The sequence below is a fragment of the Oncorhynchus mykiss genome, chromosome 22, assembly GCF_013265735.2.
Source record: "Oncorhynchus mykiss isolate Arlee chromosome 22, USDA_OmykA_1.1, whole genome shotgun sequence".
Classification (NCBI taxonomy): Eukaryota; Metazoa; Chordata; class Actinopteri; order Salmoniformes; family Salmonidae; genus Oncorhynchus; species Oncorhynchus mykiss.
In genome coordinates, this window is record NC_048586.1 from 28,537,973 (window position 1) to 28,562,030 (window position 24,058).

Sequence of the window (24,058 nt, forward strand, 5' to 3'; positions counted from 1 at the left end):
AATAACGTAATCCACAATGAGATTTTTAAATATTACAGACTTTCCATTGAGCCTGCCTGATTTGAAGTGAAACTCACAGGTAAATGCATTCATATGTAGAGTACCAGTCAAACGTTTGGACACACCCACTCATTCAAAGGTTTTTCTTTATTTTCACTATTTTTTTACATTGTAGAATAATAGTGAAGACATCAAAACCATGAAATATCACATATGGAGTCATGTAGTAACCAAGACTAATATTAATATTTTAGATTATTCAAAGTAGCCACCCTTTGCCTTGACGGCAGCTTTTTACACTCTTGGTATTCTCTCAACCAGCTTCACCTGGAATGCTTTTCCAACCATTTGGAAGGAGTTTCCACATATGCTGAGCACTTGTTTGCTGCTTTTTCCAACTCATCCCAAACCATCTCAATTGGGTGTATGTCAGGTGATTGTGGAGGCCAGGTCATCTGAAAAACAAATGATAGTCCCACTAAGCACAAACCAGATGGGATGGCGTATCGCTGCAGAATGCTATTGAAGTCATGCTGGTTAAATGTGCCTTGAATTCTACATAAATCACTGACAGTGTCACCAGCAAAACACCCACACACCATCACACCTCCCCTCCAAGCTTCATGGTGGGAACCACACATGCAGAGATCATCTGTTCACTTACTCTGCGTCTCACAAAGACACGGAGGTTGGAAACAAAAATCTCAAATTTGTACTCATCAGACCAAAGGACAGATTGCTACCGGTCTAATGTCCATTGCTCGTGTTTCTTGGCACAAGCAGGTCTCTCATTCTCATTGGTGTTCTTTAGTAGTGTTTTCTTTGCAGCAATTCGACTACGAAGGCCTGATTCACGCGGTCTCCTCTGAAGATTCTTATAAGTGAAATGCCACCTGCAGACTCTCCAGAACTCTTCCTCTCCCCATCTGAAAAACCTCCAGGGGCATCTCCAGTCTCCAGTCTCTCCTCTATGTGCATCACCTCCAGGGGCAGCAACAGCAGCACAGCCTCCTCAAAGGGTTATTTTTCTTGTACCTGGCAGCCATTTTAAACTTCTCGTTACTGACGGTGACATAGTCCTGTGTCTTCTCTACGCTGGTCTGGATGTGGTCTATGTAGTCTCCCTGCTCCTCCACCAAAATAAAGACATCCATGAACAGATCTCTCAGCTCTTTCATGTTGCTCTCCAGATTCACCAGCTCCTATAGTAGTTACAGAAAAGATTAGGACTGAACGTTAGTCAAGGAGTAAATTAGAGCCAATATTAGTGTTTGTCTGACATACGAGGCCTGCTGTAGATCTCCCTTACTGAAGGATTTCAAAGTCTTCTCTTTGCTTAGATAACATAGTCTCGCATTCTCTTACACATCAAAACTTTTCTATGTTAATGTCATCACGCTTACCTTGTGTCTCTGCTCGATCTCAGACAGCTTAGAGCGTGTGATGCGTTCATTGTGGAGGAGGTTCTGGTTAAACACCTCCCACTTCCCCGCAGAAACCATTTGGTCCACTTCCTCCTCGGTGACGTCGCGACCAGACACCTCCAGCTGACGGATGATGAAGTGTTTACACCGCTCCTGTTTATTGAGAATGGAGTCGTTGTACAAACGCATTACCTAGGAGTGATAAAAGAGGGAAAAATACTTTAGACCAGAAACAGACATTTCTGTTCACTGTTAGCTTAGCTAGTGCTAGCGGATATTCAAGAAGGCCACCATGTGCAAACTAAAGCTAACAAATATTTTTACGCTAATGTGTATGTGTTATTGAACACATCAGAAAAACACCATTGAAATAAAAGGTTATAATAACTAATTGAGAGTGACCTGCTGGAATTGTCTGTGTAGCGCTGCGTGTTGGGAGCGTTGGATGCGTGTAGTGGCTGTAGCCAGTCCCTGCAGGCCTTCTAAACTCTGTGCCTTCTTGAAGAGGGCGTCCAGCCGTCTGTGGATGCTCTCTGCCTGCAGCTTGATGTCCGTCGTTACACTGCTCTCCTTCTTCATCACACTGAAACGACGCATGGCTGCCACCAGGCTCCTTTGATGCTGGCTAAACTTCTTCACCTGGGGAGATGGAGAAGAGGATTCAGTCAAACCATCCTTCCACCTCCGGAATTCACCACAGTATTATCATGGACATTGTTGCAGTCCAACTAAGGTGGAGGCTTTGAGGATCGAATGGTGTATACCACTCTTAGGAGGAATATGTAAGATCCCTCACCTCGGTTTCGAGCTCAGTGATGTCACCGCGGATATGCTGAGCCTCGGACAGGAAGTTGTCCAGGACTGGTTCCTCCTCAAACACCACAGCCTGCTGCGGGGTGGCGACACTAACCCACACTGGGTCATCTGGGTCAGCGTCTTCCTCAGGGAATGGGGTTTCATCTGCCTTGTTTCTTGCCTCCCGGAACTCCTGGGCCCTCTGACGCAGCTCCTCCAGACGGTCCCTCATGGTCAGAGTGGAGTTCCCTCAGGAGGATAGCAGAACCTGTCAGTTGAGGCCTTTTGGTAAAGTTAGCACCACAGAACAGAGCCTAAACATTTTAGAACAAGGCTGTAACGTAGCAAAATATGGAAAAAGTCAAGGGGTCTGAATACTTTCCGAATGCACTGTTTATGGGTATGCCTAAAGAGAAGACCAAAACACTGTTTTGAACAAAGCCGTTTCAGTCAACACTTTTTACCAGGTGACCTTTCCTTTCTTGTTCATCCCAATTAATCATCATTACAATGAGGAACTCAAGATTGTATGAGGTAAATATTTACATTGGTGTGTCCACTTTGAATTGGAATCGCGTCTATCTTCACTTTGTTTGTTTATAGCATCGCAACCCCGCTAACACATTTGGTTTCTTGGAAGTTGTGGGAACGTATGTTTTTGGTTTCACATTGGTTGTGGGAACAAATCCATAAGTTTCCTGAACAGTAAAATGTAACGTTTTTTAAACATTATGAGAAAAGAAGTGAAAATGTTGCATCCACAGGGAATGCTTATTTTTAGGTTGCAGGGAGGTTCTGAGAACGTCTTAGGTTTTATTAATGCCCTGAGGTTATTTAGACATTTTTTTATAACTTCCTTAAAACTTTCAAAACCACTGTTAGCTTATTTGGGGTTAACTTTATTGAAGCACAGATAGGACACATGGAAATGTATTTCCTTAGCCATTTATCACGCAAACATTTAGTTTTTTTTGTGACAAGACACAGCATCAGTGAGATTCCAACCTTTAACCTTCTGTTTTTATCCATGGAATAAGTCTCCTATGCCACCAGGATGGAGCTATCATACCATGTTTTTAACCTTCTGTTTTTATCCATGGAATAAGTCTCCTATGCCACCAGGATGGAGCTATCATACCATGTTTTTAACCTTCTGTTTTTATCCATGGAATAAGTCTACTATGCCACCAGGATGGAGCTATCATACCATGTTTTTAACCTTCTGTTTTTATCCATGGAATAAGTCTCCTATGCCACCAGGATGGAGCTATCATACCATGTTTTTAACCTTCTGTTTTTATCCATGGAATACGTCTCCTATGCCACCAGGATGGAGCTATCATACCATGTTTTTTTAAGCATACAAAGCTGTTCGTTTTAGTCTATTCAAACAGACCCCATTTCAAAGGAAACAAACACTTATTAAGGTCAGGTGTGGCAAACTAGTGGGCGCGCCCAACTCCCCTGAACATACTTAACAGGATCGAGGATAGAGAGAGTTTTGCTGATGCTGAGAATAGAAAATTGGCCTACATGTTAGAATGTTATCTGAAAGTTACTAAAGTTTTATTGTGGTTTTGATGGAAGGTTTATTAATGTTCTTGGAACAAGTTGATAGAACCAAGAGGAAACCTGTAGGAAAGGTTATGCTGAAATGCTGAAATTCCCATAGAAGAACACTGTTTCCTAATGTTCTCTGAACTATTTGAGAACATTCCCAATGTCAAACCAGCCTGAGAGCGTTCCCAAAATTGTTATTAAATGTAACAATGTTTGAATTTTTAGGAAACTTTCTGTTAATGTAATGAAATACCAATAAATAAAGTATTTTGTCAGAATGTTATGTACTAGCTGAGAAGCTCTTCTATAGTTAATAATGCATAGACAAGAACATTCCTGAGAAATTCCTTAAGCCCTTTGGTCCACTAAGCTACAAGTAGTGTTTGTGGCTTAGGATGGCAGGGAGAGATGGATGAGCACAACGTTTATCTGCAGCACCAGTGAATCTACTTCAGCTTTTCTTCCCATGAGAAGTTCTCTTGTTTATGTTTTTGCTGCAAGCCATTTCCCTTCACTAGTACATCTCCCTGACATAACGATATAATGAGAGCGCTCAGAGAAGTGACCTTTTAACACACACACACACACACACACACACACACACACACACACACACACACACACACACACACACACACACACACACACACACACACACACACACACACACACACACACACACACACACACACACACACACACACAGCTAGACAGCAGAACATGTTGATTATTATAACAGTTTGTAGGCTTCATAAGTTTATTCTGAAGCGTATATATACCGCATTTCCTAATTTCTAATGCAGTGTCTGGATAGTTTGGAGTACCCCCAGCTAGCACATAACGTTCTGGGAACTATGTTTCTTAGGGCTTTGTGAGAGCATGGTTATCCTATGCTTATTTAGCATACAGCCTTCCCACAACATTCTGGGATTGGTGCAGGATACTTGCTTGACTTAGGAACATTCACAGCACATTTAAGGAACTTGACAAAAACATTTATTGTCTTTGTTATTTTAACCTTTGTGTTGTCTTTAGGGTCAAAATTGACCCGCCACTATGTTTAAAAAACGTATTTGGGATAGGGGGCAGCATTTTCACTTTGGACGAATAGCGTGCCCAGAGTTAACTGCCGCCTACTCAGCTTCACAATATGCATATTATTATTAGTATTGGATAGAAAACACTCAGAAGTTTCTAAAACTGTTTGAATGATGTCTGTGAGTATAACAGAACTCATATGGCAGGCAAAAACCTGAGAAAAAATGTGTGATTTTTGTGACAACTCTCTTTGGCTGGAAAAATGGCTGGGTTTTTCTGTGAGTTGGTGGTGACCTAACATAATCGTTTGTGGAGCTTTCGCTGTAAAGCATTTTTGAAATCAGACACTGTGGCTGGAGTAACGAGAATTGTATCTTTAAAATGGTGCCTAATATGTGTATGTTTGAGAAATTTGATTTATGAGATTTCTGTTGATTTGTATTTGGCGCCCTGCAATTTCATTGGCTGTTGGCGAGAGGTTCCGCTAGTCAACAGTCCTAGACAGGTTAACAGCAGAAAAAAAACCCTAAATTATATTTTTTCAACTTGAAATTTGATTACTTTTCCTAGAGTGACCCCAACATTAGAAAAAGTGAAACATCGCCTTTGTTCATATTTCCTTGAAAGCTGTACACCACCAGGGTACAAAGATTGTCTTAGGGTCATTTTTGACCCGGCAGTTACACACACACAATGAGACACACACACAATGAGACACACACACAATGAGACACACACAGAATGAGACACACACACAATGAGACACACACACAATGAGACACACACACACACACACACACACACACACACACACACACACACACACACACACACACACACACACACACACACACACAATGAGAAATTGAGATTATGTGTGCTACTGATTGATTTCAGCCAGCAGCTCCTGAAGAGGACGATCACTATGGTTGGCACAGTTAGAAAGAACAAGTCTGAGCTCCCTCCTGCACTCCTCGCAACAAGGGGGAGAGAGGCCTTCTCATCAAAGTTTGCCTTCACCCCCACCACCACTCTAGTTTCTTACCTCCCAAAGAGGATTAAGAATGTGGTCCTCCTGAGCACACTGTACAAAACGGCTGAGATCAGTGAACATGAGGACAGGAAGCCAGCCATCATCCTGGACTTGCAAAATAGATTTGGGGTTTAAAATTCAATTAAGCTGCTTTATTTTGGGGGTTTAATGAAGGCGGGTCATTTTTGACCCTCAGGACAAGGGGAGTATACAGAATGTTAAGATTACACAAGGAATAACAGAACGTTTCTTAACAGTTCAAACATGGTTCGATTTAACAATCCATCCACCTGACAGGTGTGGCATATCAAGAATCCTATTAAACAGCATGATCATTACACAGGTGCACCTTGTGCTGGAGACAATAAAAGGCCACTCTAAAATGTGCATTTTTGTCACAAAACACAATGCCACAGATGTCTCAAGTTTTGAGGGAGCGTGCAATTGGAATGCTGACTGCAGAAATTTCCACCAGAGCTGCCTCCAAGGTCGTTTTAGAGAATTTGGCAGTACGTCCAACCGGCCTCACAACCGCAGACCACGTATATGGCATTGTGTGGGCGAGTGGTTTGCTGATGTTAACACTGTGAACAGAGTGCTCCATAGTGGTGGTGGGGTTATGGTATGGCTAGGCATAAGCTACGTACAAAGAACACAATAGCATTTTATTGATGGCAATTGGAATGCACAAACACACTGTGACGAGATCCTAAGGCCCATTGTGAGGTCTATTATTTTTTAAGGTATCTGTGACCAACATATGCATATCTGTTTTCCCAGTCATGTGAAATACATCGATTTGGGGCCTAATGAATTTATTTCAATCGACTGATTTCCTCATATGAACTGTGTCTCAGTAAAATCAATGAAATTGTTGCGTGTTGCGTTTACATTTGTGTTCAGCATCCATTCCGTTCTCAGCATCAACAAAACTCTCTCTATCCCCCATCTTGTTAAGTATGTTGATCTTAATGAGGGCTTGTTTCCTTTGAAATGGGGTCTGTTTGAAAAGACATAAATAAACATGACATGCTTGCTCCAGCCTGGTGGCACGGTGGACTAATGCCAGAAGATTATAGGTTCAAATTTCATCGACTCTGGGTTACAATAAAAAATAAATGTCTCCTCATGATTAATGCTTAAGAACATGCATTTCCATGTGTCCTATCTGTGTTAGGAGTTCAAAACAGTTCAACTAAGCTGGTAATGTTATTAAAAGTTTTATAGAACCATTCAGTGAAAGTTTTTAAGAAAGTTATTCAAAAATCCCCAAACAACCTAGACTTTCCGTTAATAAAACCTACCAGAAAAACTTTCACAGAACTGTAGTAAAACATTCTAAAAAGGAACATTCACTGAACAGGCGACATTTTCACTTCCGTTCTCAGAATGTAAAAAAAACAACAACAGTTTTACCAGTCAGGAAACGTATGGCTTCATTCCCAACCAATGGGAAACCAAAAACGTACATTCCCACAACTTTGATGGAACCAAATGTGCTAGCTGGACCTGAACCGTTAGAATGGGTGGAGTGAACAGAATGTGTGTTTTGAATGAAATGTAGTATTGGAATCACAGACTATCCAATTACCGAATAGATTACAAAAACGAAAGCCCATGAAAAACCCTTTCGCTTGTGTGTGTGTGTGTGTGTGTGTGTGTGTGTGTGTGTGTGTGTGTGTGTGTGTGTGTGTGTGTGTGTGTGTGTGTGTGTGTGTGTGTGTGTGTGTGTGTGTGAGCGTGTGTGCATGTGTGCGTGTGCGTGTGTGTGTGTGTGTGTGTGTGTGTGTTTATGTGCTGTAGCCATTACAATCTCATAGACTGGGTTTATGAATGTAAGAGTGGTCATTGTTCCCTGTGCTTAGACTGCAGCAGTGCTAAAGTGGGAGGCCTATTCTAACACAGAAGACCTTCTCTAGGCAGGATGTCACATTAAAACTGTAGAATTACAACTACTAGATCATACATTTCCATTCAAGTCAACTTTTAATGGTCGGTCATTGACTTTATCTCCCATAGCCCAAGCAAAGGCCTTGTCCGTTCTGGTTATTGTAACTCTATGATTCAGACATTACTCAACCGATTCTAGAACAATGTGAGATTTAGCCTGAAAACCAGGGCCTGCATAAACTCTGTCTGAATGTTGCTATGATTTGATATGTTCTCTGACTGCTTTCCAAATTTCCATCTGTTCAACTTTAGTTGAATTTATGAAGGAGCTAACTGTTGGCATTCATTTGTCAGCATAATGCAGCTGCTCTGTTGAGGTGAATTGGATGAAGAAATGTCCTCTTTTGTCAAAACAACTGAGCTCATAACAAATGAATTAACATTGAAGCCCACCTTTTTGTGTTCTTGAGAACCTTGAATTTCATCTGACAGAGTAATAGTATATAGTGGGTATCATACGTATTCACCACTTTTGGATTTAGTTGTGTGACAAAGTGGGATTGAAATGGATTTAGTTGTGAGTTTTTGTCATTGATCTACACAAAATACTCCATAATGTCAAAGTGAAAAGAAAATTCTACAAATGTTAGCAAATTAATAAAAATGATTCACCCCTTTTGTGTAGGCAAGACTAAATTCGTTCAGGACTATTTATTGTCTTACAAATCATATAATAAATGACATGTACTCACGCTGTGTGAAATAATAAGGGTTGACATGATTTTTGAATGACTACCCCTTCCTCTGTCTCCCATCGAATTTCAAGCACAGGTTCAACTGCAAAGACCAGGAAGCTTTTCAAAAGCCTCAAGAAAGGCAGTGATTGGTAGATGGGTAACAATAACATGGTCAAATTAATAATTATGCTGTGGATGATATATTAAACTAACTAGACAAAACAAAGATAAAGTCGCTGCAGGACAGGAAGGAAACTGTTCAGGGATGTGACCATGGGGCCATTGGTCATTTTAGAACAGCTACAGAGTTCAATGGCGGTGAAGGGAGAAAACGGGATGGATCAACAACATTGTAGTAAAATAATAATAACGACCTAAATGACAGAGTGAAAAGAAGATTTCATATATACAGAATCAAAATATTTTAAAACATGCATCCTGAATGCAACAAGGCACTAAAGTAATACTGTAAAAAAAAACATGGCAAAGGAATAAACTATTTGGCCTAAACGCAAAGCCTTATGTTTTGGGCTCATCCAACACAAGCTGTAATTGCTGCCAAAAGTGTTTCTTTCGACTAAGTGGGGTGAATACTTATTTAATCAAGGTATATTAGTCTTTTGTTTTTTATTAATACAATTTTAATAAAACACAGTTAAATGCATTTCATTCCCACTTTGTAATGCAAAAAAAATTGAAAAAAATCCAAGGGGGGTGATACCCACGGTGCACTTGAGAAAATACAGTATGGACACCCCTTCAAATTCAGCTATTTCATCCACACCACTGCTGACAAGGTGTATAAAATCGAGCACACAGCCATGCAATCTCCATAGACAAACATTGGCAGCAGAATGGCTGGTACTGAAGAGCTCAGTAACTTAACGTGGCACCGTCATAGGATGCCACATTTCCAACAAGTCAGTTCATAAAATTTAAGCCCTGCTAGAGCTGCCCTGGTCAACTGTAAGTGCTGTTATTGTGAAGTGGAAACATCTAGGAACAACAACGGCTCAGCCGCAAAGTGGTAGGCCACACAAGTTCACGGGACGGGACCGCCGAGAGCTGAAGCACGCAGCGTGTAAAAATCATCTCTCCTCGGTTGCAACACTCACTACCGAGTTATGGAAGCAACTTCAGCACAATAACTGTTCATTGAGAGCTTAATGAAATCGGTTTCCATGGCTGAGCAGCCACACACAAGTCTAAGATCACAATGTGCAATGGATTGGTGTAAACCACGCCGCCATTGTACTCTGAAGTGATGAATCACGCTTCACCAATGGACAAATCTGGGTTTGGCGGATGCCAGGAGAACGCTACCTACCCCAATGCATAGTGCCGGCTGTAAAGTTTGGTGGAGGAGGAATAAGGGTCTGGAGATTTTTTTCCTGGTTCGGGCTAGGCCCCTTAGTTTAAGTGAAAGGAAATCTTAATGCTACAGCATACAATTCCATTCTAGATGATCCTATGCTTCCAACATTGTGGCAACAGTTTGGGGAAGAGCCTTTCCTGTTTCAGGATGACAATGCCTCCGTGCACAAAGCGAGGTCTGTACAGAAAGGGTTTGTAAAGATCATTGTGGAAGAACTTGACTGACCTGCAAAGAGCCTGACCTCAACCCCATGGAACACCTTTGGGATGAATTGAAATGCAGACTGCGAACCAGGCCTAATCACCCAACATCAGTGCCCGACCTCACTAATGCTCTTGTGGCTGAAGTCCCTGCAGCAATGTTCCAACATCTAGTGGAAAGCTTCCCAGAAGCAGGAAGGCATGAGCTGTTCTATTTACCTTGTTGTAGTTAGTAGTCCTTGTTGTAGTTAGTAGTCCTTGTTGTAGTTAGTAGTCCTTGTTGTAGAAACGACCCTTTATTCTTGACCAGGAATGTAACTACCACTTGAGCCAAGCCATGGAGAGTGGATTTCTCCATAAAGTATCCATAAAGTTAACAACATGTTTATCCCATCCTCCTGAACATAATCCTCATGGCATCTTCTTAGCCCTCCACTTCATAGACCTGTTAGCTGTAGGACACAGGTGTGCCTGTTCTGTTAGTTTTCCTCTATGTTAACAGTTAGCCAGAAAACTGCTATAACAGAGGAATAACTTCTCTTCCCAGATAATCTGGTTCTGCCAGTCTGGCCACACCCTTTCTCTCAAGTAGAACTCTCTGTGGCCAATGGGAGAGAAACTGATTAGCCTATCTGAAGAAAGAAAGGGAAGGATATTAAGTCAGTGGGAGAAGGGAGAGCACATAGGGAAAACTCCAACTCCTACTCTACCCCAGGAGATGCTCAAACAACAGGGTGCCTCATCACAGAACAAATAGAGCTGTAATGTGTAGAACAGCAATGACTCAGATGTATAGAATAAGTTGCTTTAGCTCTATACATTACATTTCTATGTGTAATGGTGCATCCTGCCAGCTAAGCCCCTCGTCTGGCCCTATTGTGTTTCTCAGGCTCCAGCGGCTTTACTGAGCATAGCTGGCAAATTGTTTCTGACAAGTCCCGAAATTCCAGGAACGTTTGAGGAGGGAAGGGACATGGTCCTACTCTACACCCTTAGAATGGCTGTTTCTAGAGTATTGAACAGTTGTCATCAAAAAGATGGTTACCTAAAATAAAACACTGACCAATACTGATTTTTTTTGTTGGATGAAAGCCATATGTGTATGGGATTCATAACCAGCACAGGGTGGAGGATAGAATGTCAACCAACAGTAGGACATAATGAAGCAGAATTATAATTACCAGCTTATACTAAACAAGGGCATTCATCAGCTTTAACTGGCTGGATGACTCATTCCCTAATGTGTAGATGTTATGACAACAAAATAATATTGTGACATGTGTGTTGTCAGGTGTGCCATATTCATCTGTGTCAGCACTAAGAGATTGAGTGGATAACGGCCCACAATCGAGACCTAATTTGCGTTACCTGACTTATCTCTCTCTCTCTCTCTCTCTCTCTCTCTCTCTCTCTCTCTCTCTCTCTCTTGCTTTCTCACTCTCGCTCTCTCTCACGCTCTTTCTCACACTCTCACTCATAGGCTTGCCAATCAGCAGGACCTGTCTGGGGCTCTGGGAGAGGTGGAGCTGAAACACTGTCTCTCTCTGGAGAAACTGGTCAACAGACACCAATGTCGCTGCCTCATTGTAAGTGTCTCATGCCATAGCATACATTGTTGAAGGCTAAAGGCCAGCTCAGAATTTCTGTAAGAGGAACATGCCCTTGTGTTGTTCTTGTAGAAGTTGTGCTTAGCTGTGCTTGGCTCAGGGAAGACCCTGGATAAGTCCATCAGCGAGGGAGTAGAATGGCTACTGGACTACATCTCCCATGATTATAAGGCTATTAATGAGCGTGTGCAGATGGATACAGCACATAAGAGGGCCAGAGAGGAGGACAAGAGAACAAGAGAAGATATAGCATGCTTGGAGAAAGAGGACAGGTGAGAAAAGACGAAGAGGGGAGAGGTGAAGGGGACATACTAGAAGAGGGAGAAGTGAAGGGGACATACTAGAAGAGGGAGAGGTGAAGGGGACATACTAGAAGAGGGGAGAGGTGAAGGGGACATACTAGAAGAGGGAGAGGTGAAGGGGACATACTAGAAGAGGGGAGAGGTGAAGGAGATATACTAGAAGAGGGAGAAGTGAAGGGGACATACTAGAAGAGGGGAGAGGTGAAGGGGATATACTAGAAGAGGGGAGAGGTGAAGGGGACATACTAGAAGAGGGAGAGGTGAAGGGGACATACTAGAAGAGGGGAGAGGTGAAGGGGACATACTAGAAGAGGGAGAGGTGAAGGGGACATACTAGAAGAGGGAGAGGTGAAGGGGACATACTAGAAGAGGGGAGAGGTGAAGGGGACATACTAGAAGAGGGGAGAGGTGAAGGGGATATACTAGAAGAGGGGAGAGGTGAAGGGGACATACTAGAAGAGGGAGAGGTGAAGGGGACATACTAGAAGAGGGGAGAGGTGAAGGGGACATACTAGAAGAGGGAGAGGTGAAGGGGACATACTAGAAGAGGGAGAGGTGAAGGGGACATACTAGAAGAGGGAGAGGTGAAGGGGACATACTAGAAGAGGGAGAGGTGAAGGGGACATACTAGAAGAGGGGAGAGGTGAAGGGGACATACTAGAAGAGGGGAGAGGTGAAGGAGATATACTAGAAGAGGGGAGAGGTGAAGGGGACATACTAGAAGAGGGGAGAGGTGAAGGGGACATACTAGAAGAGGGAGAGGTGAAGGGGACATACTAGAAGAGGGAGAGGTGAAGGGGACATACTAGAAGAGGGAGAGGTGAAGGGGACATACTAGAAGAGGGGAGAGGTGAAGGGGACATACTAGAAGAGGGGAGAGGTGAAGGAGATATACTAGAAGAGGGGAGAGGTGAAGGGGACATACTAGAAGAGGGGAGAGGTGAAGGGGACATACTAGAAGAGGGAGAGGTGAAGGGGACATACTAGAAGAGGGGAGAGGTGAAGGGGACATACTAGAAGAGGGGAGAGGTGAAGGAGATATACTAGAAGAGGGGAGAGGTGAAGGGGACATACTAGAAGAGGGAGAGGTGAAGGGGACATACTAGAAGAGGGGAGAGGTGAAGGAGATATACTAGAAGAGGGAGAGGTGAGGTGGACATACTAGAAGAGGGAGAGGTGAAGGAGATATACTAGAAGAGGGAGAGGTGAAGGGGACATACTAGAAGAGGGAGAGGTGAAGGGGACATACTAGAAGAGGGAGAGGTGAAGGGGACATACTAGAAGAGGGAGAGGTGAAGGAGATATACTAGAAGAGGGGAGAGGTGAAGGGGACATACTAGAAGAGGGAGAGGTGAAGGGGACATACTAGAAGAGGGGAGAGGTGAAGGGGACATACTAGAAGAGGGAGAGGTGAAGGGGACATACTAGAAGAGGGGAGAGGTGAAGGGGACATACTAGAAGAGGGAGAGGTGAGGTGGATAAGATGAGAGGATGAGTTGAGGAGAAAAAAAGCTTGACTGTGTAATGCTTTCAAATGAAATGCATGTGCATTTCTCTATGCACCATGGTGATTACTGCTACCCAGTGAGATAAGCTGCTGCATGTGTAGTGCTCTCAGTATGCCTGTTATAATTAAATGGCCCTCAGAATGTCTGATTTGATACCACTTACTGTGGAGAAGGTCAACAACAAAGAACAGACTGAGTCATCAATAGTATCTGTTTTTAGGGCCTTGGAAATGTTGTCTTTTTAAGATCGTTGTCTTGTAGACAATGTGGTCTCTTTAGCTATGTGTGGGAGTTGAATGTATCCAGAAAAAATATGTTGTGTTTACTTCTGAAGAGATACAGCATGGAGGGGAGGAGGAGGAGAGATGGGAGGGAGAGAAGAGAGGCCAGGGGCAGGGCAACGATGATGAACGTCCAAACAATCAAATCAAATCAAATCAAATGTATTTATATAGCCCTTCGTACATCAGCTGATATCTCAAAGTGCTGTACAGAAACCCAGCCTAAAACCCCAAACAGCAAGCAATGCAGGTGTAGAAGCACGGTGGCTAGGAAAAACTCCCTAAAAAGGCCAAAACCTAGGAAGAAACCTAGAGAGGAACCAGGCTATGTGGGGTGGCCAGTCCTCTTCTGGCTGTGCCGGGTGGAGATTATAACAGAACATGGCCAAGATGTTCAAATGTTCATAAATGACCAGCATGGTCGAATAATAATAAGGCAGAACAGTTGAAACTGGAGCAGCAGCACGGTCAGGTGGACTGGGGACAGCAAGAAGTCATCATGTCAGGTAGTCCTGGGGCATGGTCCTAGGGCTCAGGTCAGTTGAACCTGGAGCAGCAGCACGGCCAGGTGGACTGGGGACAGCAAGGAGTCATCATGTCAGGTAGTCCTGGGGCATGGTCCTAGGGCTCAGGTCCTCCGAGAGAGAGAAAGAAAGAGAGAAGGAGAGAATTAGAGAACGCACACTTAGATTCACACAGGACATCGAATAGGACAGGAGAAGTACTCCAGAGGTAACAAACTGACCCTAGCCCCCCCGACACATAAACTACTGCAGCATAAATACTGGAGGCTGAGACAGGAGGGGTCAGGAGACACTGTCAGAGAGACACAATCAGAGAGGTTGATACTGAGGAGAGAGAGCTGGCCCAGTGAAATGAGCCAATGAAAGAGGGTAGGCACTACTGTAGCCAACCACATAAAAAAAATAGTACTGTAGTGTTGTAGAAAACAAAATCACTCTCTGGCCTGTTCTGAAAAACAACATGGTAGTTACTTGGTCCATTTCGCCCTTTGAAAGGGTTTTGAATATCCCTATCAAATGGATCTCAACAAGTGCATATGGCCTGTGGATAGGAATTGTTTGGACATAATTCACTGTCTCTCCTGATCCCAGGACCAAAGGCCTAAAGGCCAAAGACGCGTCAACTCCCCCAAGATTCTACCAACTCTCCAAACTCTTATTCAAACAAACATTGTAACCCTGGGAATACTCTCATCAATCCATTCTAGAGTCTATCTACCAGTCTGGGGAGATTTGACCCTTGATCTGGTATTTACTGTAACTCAGACTTATGGTGTGTTCCCTGTCAGTCTGTTGTAAAATCAATATTTTTGCATGTCTGTGTGTACAGAGGAGGAGAGACTGAGGGAGCAGGGGAAGGAGAGGCTGGGAGAGGAGGAGAGGAAAGAAGTGAAATGGGGAGAAAATGAGAGAGGAAAATAGATCAAGAGAATTTGCTGAAGAGGAGGCCCAGAGTCGTCCCGCTGTCAACAGAATACCTCCTTGCATGGATGAGGAAGTGAGCTAAGTTCAATCAGCTGGCAGCAAATAAAAGTGATAAACATCTTTAGGAAATGCCATCGACTGCAGATCTTTATCAAACAGAACAACAGTTTATCATGATGTACTGAAAGTGTCACGTTGTATAAATGATTGGAGACAGGTGCAGAAATACATAATAGGGGGTTTTAATTTTCCACCCAAAAATACAACATGCCATGAAAGACACGGGGGACGACGCCCAAAACAAACACGTACACAAAAACACAGGGAACCCAAACAACAGAGCGAGGTTAAACCTCTAATAAATACACGGGACGAGACCCGTAATAACAATACACAGGAAGATACCCGTAATAACAATACACAGGAAGATACCCGTAATAACTATAGACGGGACGAGACCCGTAATAACAATACACAGAAAGATACCCGTAATAACAATACACAGGAAGATACCCGTAATAACAATACACAGGAAGATACCCGTAATAACAATACACAGGAAGATACCCGTAATAACAATACACAGGAAGATACCCGTAATAACAATACACAGGAAGATACCCGTAATAACAATACACAGGAAGATACCCGTAATAACAATACACAGGAAGATACCCGTAATAACAATACACAGGAAGATACCCGTAATAACAATACACAGGAAGATACCCGTAATAACAATACACAGGAAGATACCCGTAATAACAATACACAGGAAGATACCCGTAATAACAATACATGGGACGAGACCCGTCATAACAATACACAGGACGAGACCCGTAATAACAATGATTCTCCAGAGAAGTGAGTGATCTGTATCTCTGTTTCTCCAGAGAAGTGAGTGATCTGTATCTCTGTTTCTCCAGAGAAGTGAATGATCTGTATCTCTGTTTCTCCAGAGAAGTGAGTGATCTGTATCTCTGTTTCTCCAGAGAAGTGAGTGATCTGTATCTCTGTTTCTCCAGAGAAGTGAATGATCTGTATCTCCGTTTCTCCAGAAGAGTTAGTGATCTGTAGAACAGTGTGCCAGAAAGTCAGGCCTATGTAGTACTTCTTTGATGGACCCAGTCACCTCAGTCTCCGTCCAGTCTAAAGGTCCAAACTGGCAAGAAAGACTCTCTGCCATGTTAATGTTATGTTTGGTAGATTGTTAGAAGCTATAGTAAAACCAGAAGTAGAACTGGAGTTGCCTATTCTTCAGTACTGTTTACCCAAGCACTTGGTGTACAGTAAACCTGGAGCTCATTGTCCTCTAGTGACAGATGGAGATTATTCTTTATTTAGTTCATTTGAAAGTCATAGACATACTGTAGCTTGTGGCTGTAACTACCCTGAAGTACCATTGGACTCCATTGCGAATAGACTACATCAGTGAGTTCTACATTTAAGGCTCCTACAGGGCAGTACTGGTGGATATCTTCACTGTAAATGTCTAGTAGACAAAGTTATTTCCTGCTCTAATGCTATGGTTCAAATCAGGGTGCAGAGCTGCAGTCCTCAGAGGCTACAGTCCTGGAGGGCCACCTGCAATCCTGCTGGTTAGCATTTCTCCCTGGCACTTTGCTGAACAGTTAACGTGGCTGATTGCCAAGTGAGTGCACACACCTGGCATCCCAGGTCTATATTGGTCCCCAGTGTAGAGTGTTGCATCTCCACAGTAGGGGTGGAACAGGAGGGAGGATTTATACAGCTCTGGCCCCAGTAAACCTTCTCCCTCAGATTCCACCTGAGTCCACATGACTGTACTTCCCACTATCAGCAGAACCAGTAACTGTGTCACTGACCCATACATCTTACAGCTATACCACCACACTCAGTCTCAAAGCACTGGATAACCTATGCAGATATTTAGTGAGGTGAACCCTCTGGATGTGTGATTTGTGTTCACCTGGGGAGAGAAAGGTCCACAAGCAGATTAAAAGCAGAGTAAACACACAAACTCCAGCCTCTGCTCTATCTGTGTGCTTGTGATAAAGATCTCCATCTCTCCCTGCTGCTGTGGACCAGGATCTGAAGAGAATGAATAAACAATCACATGAAGAGGTACATTTCTGTAAACAAACAAAAACAATGTTTAATTCTGCTAATGTATATCTACACCTCAATACATACCTCTATACACCTCTATATAAACCTATATATACACAGTGGTTCTTCCTTTACAAGTTTGGAGCTTATGGCGCAGCCGTTTGTGGTAGATGGTGGCATATTGTGGTAAATTGTGTCATTCTGGCAACAATGTCTGACACCCTCTAAAAAATAAAAATAAAATAAAAAACAATGGCTGATACTTTAATAACCCTGCAAGCTGTGCTGCAGTACGCCACAACTTTTAAAGGAAGAACCACTGTACACCTATATACACACCGCCCCACTACACAAACATATACAGAGAGGGAGAACCATCTCAGTACTTCTCAGACTGGTCACATGTAGGTGCGTACACTGACACAGTATACCCAGCTATGATCCCTTATTGATGTCACTTGTTATATCCACTTCAATTAGTGTAGATGAAGAGACAGATTCCAAGAACACCAGATGAGATGTTACTATCCTTTGTGCAAGCACTTCCAAGAGTTCATGAACAGTGAGCCTGGTGAAATTTGGGGAGCGCATCATCAGTAGTGTACCTTTGGTTCCTAGGGTGTTTTCGGCCTTTCACACTATACACCCTCCCCAAAGGCGGCCAGCGACCGTGTGATCAATCCTAAGCTTGCGTCCCATTCCCAGTTAGTCATATGAGTTGCCTTGTTGTTGATAGTCAACATCCCATGGGACTATGCATGGCAGGGCGTCCTCGTCCCTGAGTCAAGCATTGTTGACCGCATACCTCCTGGCCCTCTCACTTCAGGGCCCAGCTTTCCTCTTCATCCAGAGCCACTGACTGCTGCCTTCTGCCGCCTCCGATACAGCTTTGATTGCCGAACGCTGGCTCTGGCCCTTAATTCCCAGGTCTCTAAGCAGTCTGGTTGTAGATGTTGCCACAAAACCTCTGCAGCCCACCTCCACTGGTCGGACTTCTGTGTTCCAGCCATGATGCTGTGCTTCGGCAGCTAGATCGGCATAGTGCAGATGTTTTCGCTCATAAGCCTCATCTACTGAGTCTTCCCAGGGTACTGTGAGCTCAATGATGAAGACCTTCTTGAGCGAACGGGACCAGAGCACCATGTCAGGTCTTAGGGTGGTGGTTGCGATCTCCGGAGGAAACAGAAGTTGCCGGCCAATGTCAGCTAGCATTTTCCAGTCGCGGGCCAAGCGCAGCTGGTCTCGCTCTAATGGTGTAGAGCTGCTCTTCGGTGGTTTAGCCCCTTTGCGGACAAAGGTCGTCCGTAAGGAGTGTGATGCTGCTGGGGGTGGTAAGGAGTTGGTGGCAGCTCGCTTGTCCTCCAGGGCGGACGCAAGGTTTTTAAGGACTTGGTTGTGACGCCAAGTGTTGCGTCCTTGGGTGAGGCTTGTTTTACACCCTGTGAGAATGTGCCTGAGGTTGGCTGGCATGGAACAGAGGGCACAGTCCGGATCTTCACCATACCATTGATGAAGATTAATTGGTGTTGGAAGGACGTCATATGTTGCTCTGATGGAAAAGCTCAACCGCCTCGCTTCCATGGCTCACAGATCCTTCCAGCTGATCTTCCTCTTCTCCACACTGTCCCATCGAGTCCACCGTCCCTGCTTGGCAAGAGAGACTGCCTTGACCCACCTTGGGTCAGTTGAGACATGGATTGGGTATGTGTGCCATTCAGAGGTTGGGCAAGACAAAATATTTAAGTGCCTTTGAATGGGGTATGGTAGTAAGTGCGAGGCGCACCAGTTTGAGTGTGTCAATAACTGCTCAACAGTTTTTCGTATGTATCAAGAATGGTCTACCACCCAACTTGACACAACTGCGGGAAGCATTGGAGTCAACACGGGCCAGCATCCCTGTGGAACGCTTTTGACACCTTGTAATCCCTGCCCCGATGAATTGAGGCTGTTCTGAGGGCAAAAGGAGGTGCTCCTAATATTACGTAACCTCAGTGTGTGTACATACTGTATGTGCGTGTGTGTCTGTGTGTGTGTTTATGTATCTTTGCTTATCCACATAAAACACTCAACATTCATTTACAAGCCTTTGCATGCAGTGCATCAAATCCCCATCCACCTACATCCACATCAAAACATTACAGCCTCACCACAATACATCACTGAATCAGCTATTAAAAGTGAGAGATGTGACATTGCCTCTGCAAGCTGGTTGTAGTAATTGTCATTGTGCAAGTAAGTGGCATTGCCCCTCAGACCTATAATATGGGAATGACTGGCTGTGACAGGAGCTGGGGATGGGATAGATAGGCGGGAGAGCTTTGTGTGTGTATGTGTGTTTCCTCTGGTGTGTGTGACAGTCGGGGGTGGCTGTAGTGGCTAATGGCCGGCCTTCCTTCACCCCCCTGGTCTAAATGGTGCCGTCAGGCCCCTAATTGAGATGGAAAAAAGCCTGTACCCTCATCCTGTTCCTCCAGTAGCAACAGGATGGATTCCCTTAGAGGACAGCCAGGCAGGTAGACACAGTGCTCTGACCACTCAGAAATACGTATAGGCTAGATAATCTAGCCTGGGAAAGGGGTTGTGTCACTGGTAGAAATAAACAAACAACCTGTTGATGATCTGATTATTTACAGGAACACATACAGTTATATGCATATGAGATAGCATTTTATTGAGTAGGTCTTTCAAGATATTTCTGTGGTTGTGCTTTCCTCTCCCTCTGTTTCTCTCTTGAATGTGTCCAGCAGAACGTTGTGAATATTCATTGTGTTGTGCTTCGCCTGCAGATGGGGCTGCTGGACTGTGAAACTGCTCTTTGTTGAAGCCCCGAGAGGTTTCTTGTGTGAACTGGAGACGATCATCCTGTCTTTGTGTATCTCTGCAGGGACCCACTGGGCACAGACGTCAGTTGAACATCTATTCTTGATTTACATTTGAGTTGTCAACAAACGTGAATTCAATATGAAATCAACAAAAAATGTCACCATGACATTGAATTTAGGTTAAAAGTTAGTGAAAAAAAGACAAAATTCCCTTACTTTGATGACTTTTAGTAAATCTAATCCGTTTTCCACATGGATTCAACGTCATCACAGTTTTTTGTTAAAATTACGTGGAACCAACATTGATTCAACTAGTTTTTGCCCAGTGGGGAAACTCCCTTTGCTGTCCTTATCAGGTCAATACTCTTTCACTCCTGAAGAATAGCAGTATTATTCTCTCTTCGTTTTCTCTGAGCTAGAGTGTGATGAGAACAGTCATAATACTGTATTTCCCATAGGAGCTATAATACCTATTACTTCTATACTAACAATCACCTGAGAGATAGAGAGCAAGAGAAAGAGAGCGGCAGGGAAAGTGAGAGTGAAAGAGAGAGACAGAGAAAGAAATGGGGTGCAGGAGAAACAGGTAAACAAAATAGAAGAAAGAGAGAGATAGAGAGAGAGAGAGAGAGAGAGGGGGAGAGGGAGAGAGAGAGAGAGGGAGAGGGAGAGGGAGAGGGAGAGGGAGAGGGAGAGAGAGAGAGAGAGGGAGAGAGGGAGAGAGAGAGAGAGAGAGAGAGGGAGAGAGAGGGAGAGAGAGGGAGAGGGAGAGAGAGAGAGAGAGAGAGAGAGGGAGAGAGAAAGAGAGGGAGAGAGAGGGAGAGAGAGGGAGAGAGAGAGAGAGAGAGAGGGAGAGAGAGAGAGAGCGGCAGGGAAAGTGAGAGCGAAAGAGAAAGAGAGCGAGCGCGAGAGAGAGAGAGAGAAAGAGAGCGGCAGGGAAAGTGAGAGCGAAAGAGAGAGAGAGAGAGGGGGAGAGAGAGAGAGAGTGGGGGGGAGGAGAGAGAGAGAGAAAGAGAGCGGCAGGGAAAGTGAGAGCGAAAGAGAGAGAGAGAGAGGGGGAGAGAGAGAGAGAGAGTGGGGGGGGGAGAGAGAGAGAGAAAGATGGGGTGCAGGAGAAACAGATAAACAATGCAAAAGAAAGAGAGAGAAACAAAGAAAGACATTGTGAGCGATATCCGCCTGAAGATGGAAGTGTTTCCATTTGCTCCTGTTACCTCTGTCTGTCTGTCTGTCTGTCTGTCTGTCTGTCTGTCTGTCTGTCTGTCTGTCTGTCTGTCTGTCTGTCTGTCTGTCTGTCTGTCTGTCTGTCTGTCTGTCTGTCTGTCTCTCAGAGTTTGTCTTGGATGATGCCCTTCATTCCCATCCCAAGGTCTCTCCACTCTTCTCCTCTCCTCCCCTCCTCCTCCCCTCCACTCTCCCCTTCTCCTCTACATCATAAATGGCTGAATATGAAGCCTTGTTTCCAGTCCGTTTCACGCGACGGTGGGCGGAGGGCCTTTAGATCTACTCGCACCTCAGGAGGCAGTTAGGTGGAAAAGTGTTCTTACCTCCACACCTCCGTACCTCCGCCTCAGATCTGTCCATGCATCATTCAGGCTCCAGCACAAGGGCAGGCAGTGGCATTACCATTTAGTGGGGGGGAGCGCTTGGCCAGGAGACCACACATTAATAAATTGCTCCTTCTAAAGACAATATATATCTTTCCTGACAATTTCTTCCCTAATGATCCAATGTCCTGGGGCTACATCATCCATGCAACAAGGGAAGTGGAGAGGAGCACAACTTCCAAAAACAGCTGCTTGTTATTTTGTTAATGTAGTATCTCCTGAATGATCCGTTAGATTGAATGCTACTGTGTATACTGCACAGAGATGTTTCTTTAGCATTGTATTCTCATTACATTACAGTACATTTCCATGTACTGTAATGTCAAATGGGATGTGGATGAACACAGGTGACTGTTATTTTCTTGTCTTCTGTGTGATCAGTAGAGTTGTTGTATGACCTCTGTGTCAGGGGGAGTTGTGCATGTTTCAGCACAGGCCTTTCCAGCTCTCTGATGAACAGTTTCTGCATCACTGCATCTGTGTAAACAATAAGAACACATCTCCATCTGACTGCTATTGCAAAACAATTTAAACCCTAATAAATCTGCCTCTTGAAACTGACACCCACACGCAACCACACACACAAACACACACACACACACACACACACACACACACTGTCACGACTTCCGCCGAAGTCGGTCCCTCTCCTTGTTCGGGCGGTGTTCGGTGGTTCGATGTCACCGGCCTTCTAGCCATCGCTGATCCAGTTTTCATTTTCCATTGGTTTTGTCTTGTCTTCCTTCACACCTGGTTCCATTCCCATCAATTACATGTTGTGTATTTAACCCTCTGTTTCCCCTCATGTCCTTGTCAGAGATTGTTTGCTTGTATGTGATGTGCATGTATTATGTTGGTGTGTGATGGGTTTTGTACTCACTTTTGTTATTTTGTACATTTGGTTTTTGGAGTTTTATCAGCATTTATTAAACAACTTCATTCTCCTTATACATCTAATTTATTTATTGTCCTATCATGGGGAACTACATTTTTCAAATAAATTATACATCTAATTGATTTATTTATGGTCCTATATTGATGGAATGGTCCACAATCCTATACCCTAGACACCCACCTGAATGACCCAGATACTAAGGAGAAGTCCCTAACTGTTTTATGGGCCTGCTGTAAGCAGTCTGTATGCAGCCAGAATGCGGTCAGAGACCAAGAGCAGCACTGCCCCCTCAAGATTCTGAGCCTGCTTGGCAGGGTTGGTCCTGCAAAGCCAAAGCCCCCTGATGGGTGAGCATAATATACAAGGAAATTCTCAAAACTGCTAATGAGAACCTTGACAACCTTGTACCTATCCGGTGGGGATTCCGGTGGGGTGCCCCCACCCAGGCAGTGGCAGTGATGGGCAACACTAGCTGCAGTAACCCATGGGGAGGGGGTCACACTCGGACATTCAGAGAGGGGGCATATTATTGTGGCCCTGGTGGCACAAAATCAAAGGTCTGACTGCACGGGAGATACTTGTGAATATGGTCACTACAGGGACCATGTGTGGGTGTTTTAGGGTTTCAGGGTAACGGGGTATATCTGACCTCCATCCCCTAGGACATGACAATGGTTAATCAAATCTCCCCATTTCTGCCCATTTTTTGTTCAGTTTTGCAGGCCTTCTCATACAGCAACTGTATATGCATTCATAAATCAAGACCATTCTTGAGTTGGGCTCTGAGATGATGCAACTGCTGAGAGTCTATGGATGTTGTGGGGGAAAGGGGTTGAGTGTGTGTGTGTGTGTGTGTGTGTGTGTGTGTGTGTGTGTGTGTGTGTGTGTGTGTGTGTGTGTGTGTGTGTGTGTGTGTGTGTGTGTGTGTGTGTGTGTGTGTGTGTGTGTGCGTGTGTGTGTGCGTGTGTGTGTGTGTGTGTGTCATGTATGCTAAAATGCATATTTGAAAATACATATGGCATAGCCTATACATATAGCATACCTTGCAGTACAATCTTCACTAAAACATAGTACAATGTACAATGTGTACAATGTGCTCTGCAATAAGAATTCTAAACCAGATAAGTTATCAAATAGCAGCTGCCCAATATCATGGTGGGCAAACATAATGTTGGATGCACTGGAATATACAGTAAGGTATGGAGAATGATACCTTTAGGATTCTATGAAAAGCAGTTGGGAATTGAATGAGTTTCAAATACTAAATGTTCAGTGAATGTGAGTATATTTAGTCACAATTATTATTTTTCCTACTAACCTTCTAAAAGTTGACCGTGCCAAAATCTTGCCAAACCGTTCATTATTCTGCTGAGTGGGAGACATGCTTTCCATAATGTACATTTCATGCATATACATTCAAACTAGTTTCACCATTTATTGAGTATGGA

The 24,058-nt window shown here is 43.9% G+C and overlaps 1 protein-coding gene across 3 annotated transcripts; it reads right to left on the minus strand.

The window, feature by feature from the left end:
- Window positions 1–732: 732 nt before the first annotated feature.
- LOC110501696 (syntaxin-19) lies at window positions 733–10,593 on the minus strand. Of its 3 annotated transcripts, none has more exons than XM_036959045.1 (5): window positions 10,272–10,593; window positions 2,221–2,487; window positions 1,827–2,063; window positions 1,404–1,616; window positions 733–1,202 (listed from the first exon to the last, which is right to left on the minus strand). In XM_036959045.1, the coding sequence occupies exons 2-5, from the start codon at window positions 2,449–2,451 to the stop codon at window positions 978–980; spliced, it is 906 nt and encodes a 301-aa protein (XP_036814940.1). In that variant the 5' UTR covers window positions 2,452–2,487; window positions 10,272–10,593; the 3' UTR covers window positions 733–977. The 3 variants fall into 3 exon arrangements, with proteins under 3 accessions (XP_036814940.1, XP_036814939.1, XP_036814938.1); XM_036959044.1 differs by having other exon boundaries at window positions 2,221–2,501; XM_036959043.1 differs by lacking the exon at window positions 10,272–10,593 and adding an exon at window positions 3,301–4,983 and having other exon boundaries at window positions 2,221–3,231.
- Between the last annotated feature and the right edge of the window lie 13,465 nt (window positions 10,594–24,058).

Excerpts from the sequence above, each read along its gene's own strand:
- LOC110501696 (XM_036959045.1), bottom strand. The coding sequence starts at position 2,451 with ATGAGGGACCGTCTGGAGGAGCTGCGTCAGAGGGCCCAGGAGTTCCGG. Across the intron at positions 2,064-2,220 it reads TCACTGAGCTCGAAACCGAG|GTGAAGAAGTTTAGCCAGCA; the intron begins GTGAGGGATCTT and ends CCATCTCCCCAG. Across the intron at positions 1,617-1,826 it reads TACACAGACAATTCCAGCAG|GTAATGCGTTTGTACAACGA; the intron begins GTCACTCTCAAT and ends TATCACTCCTAG.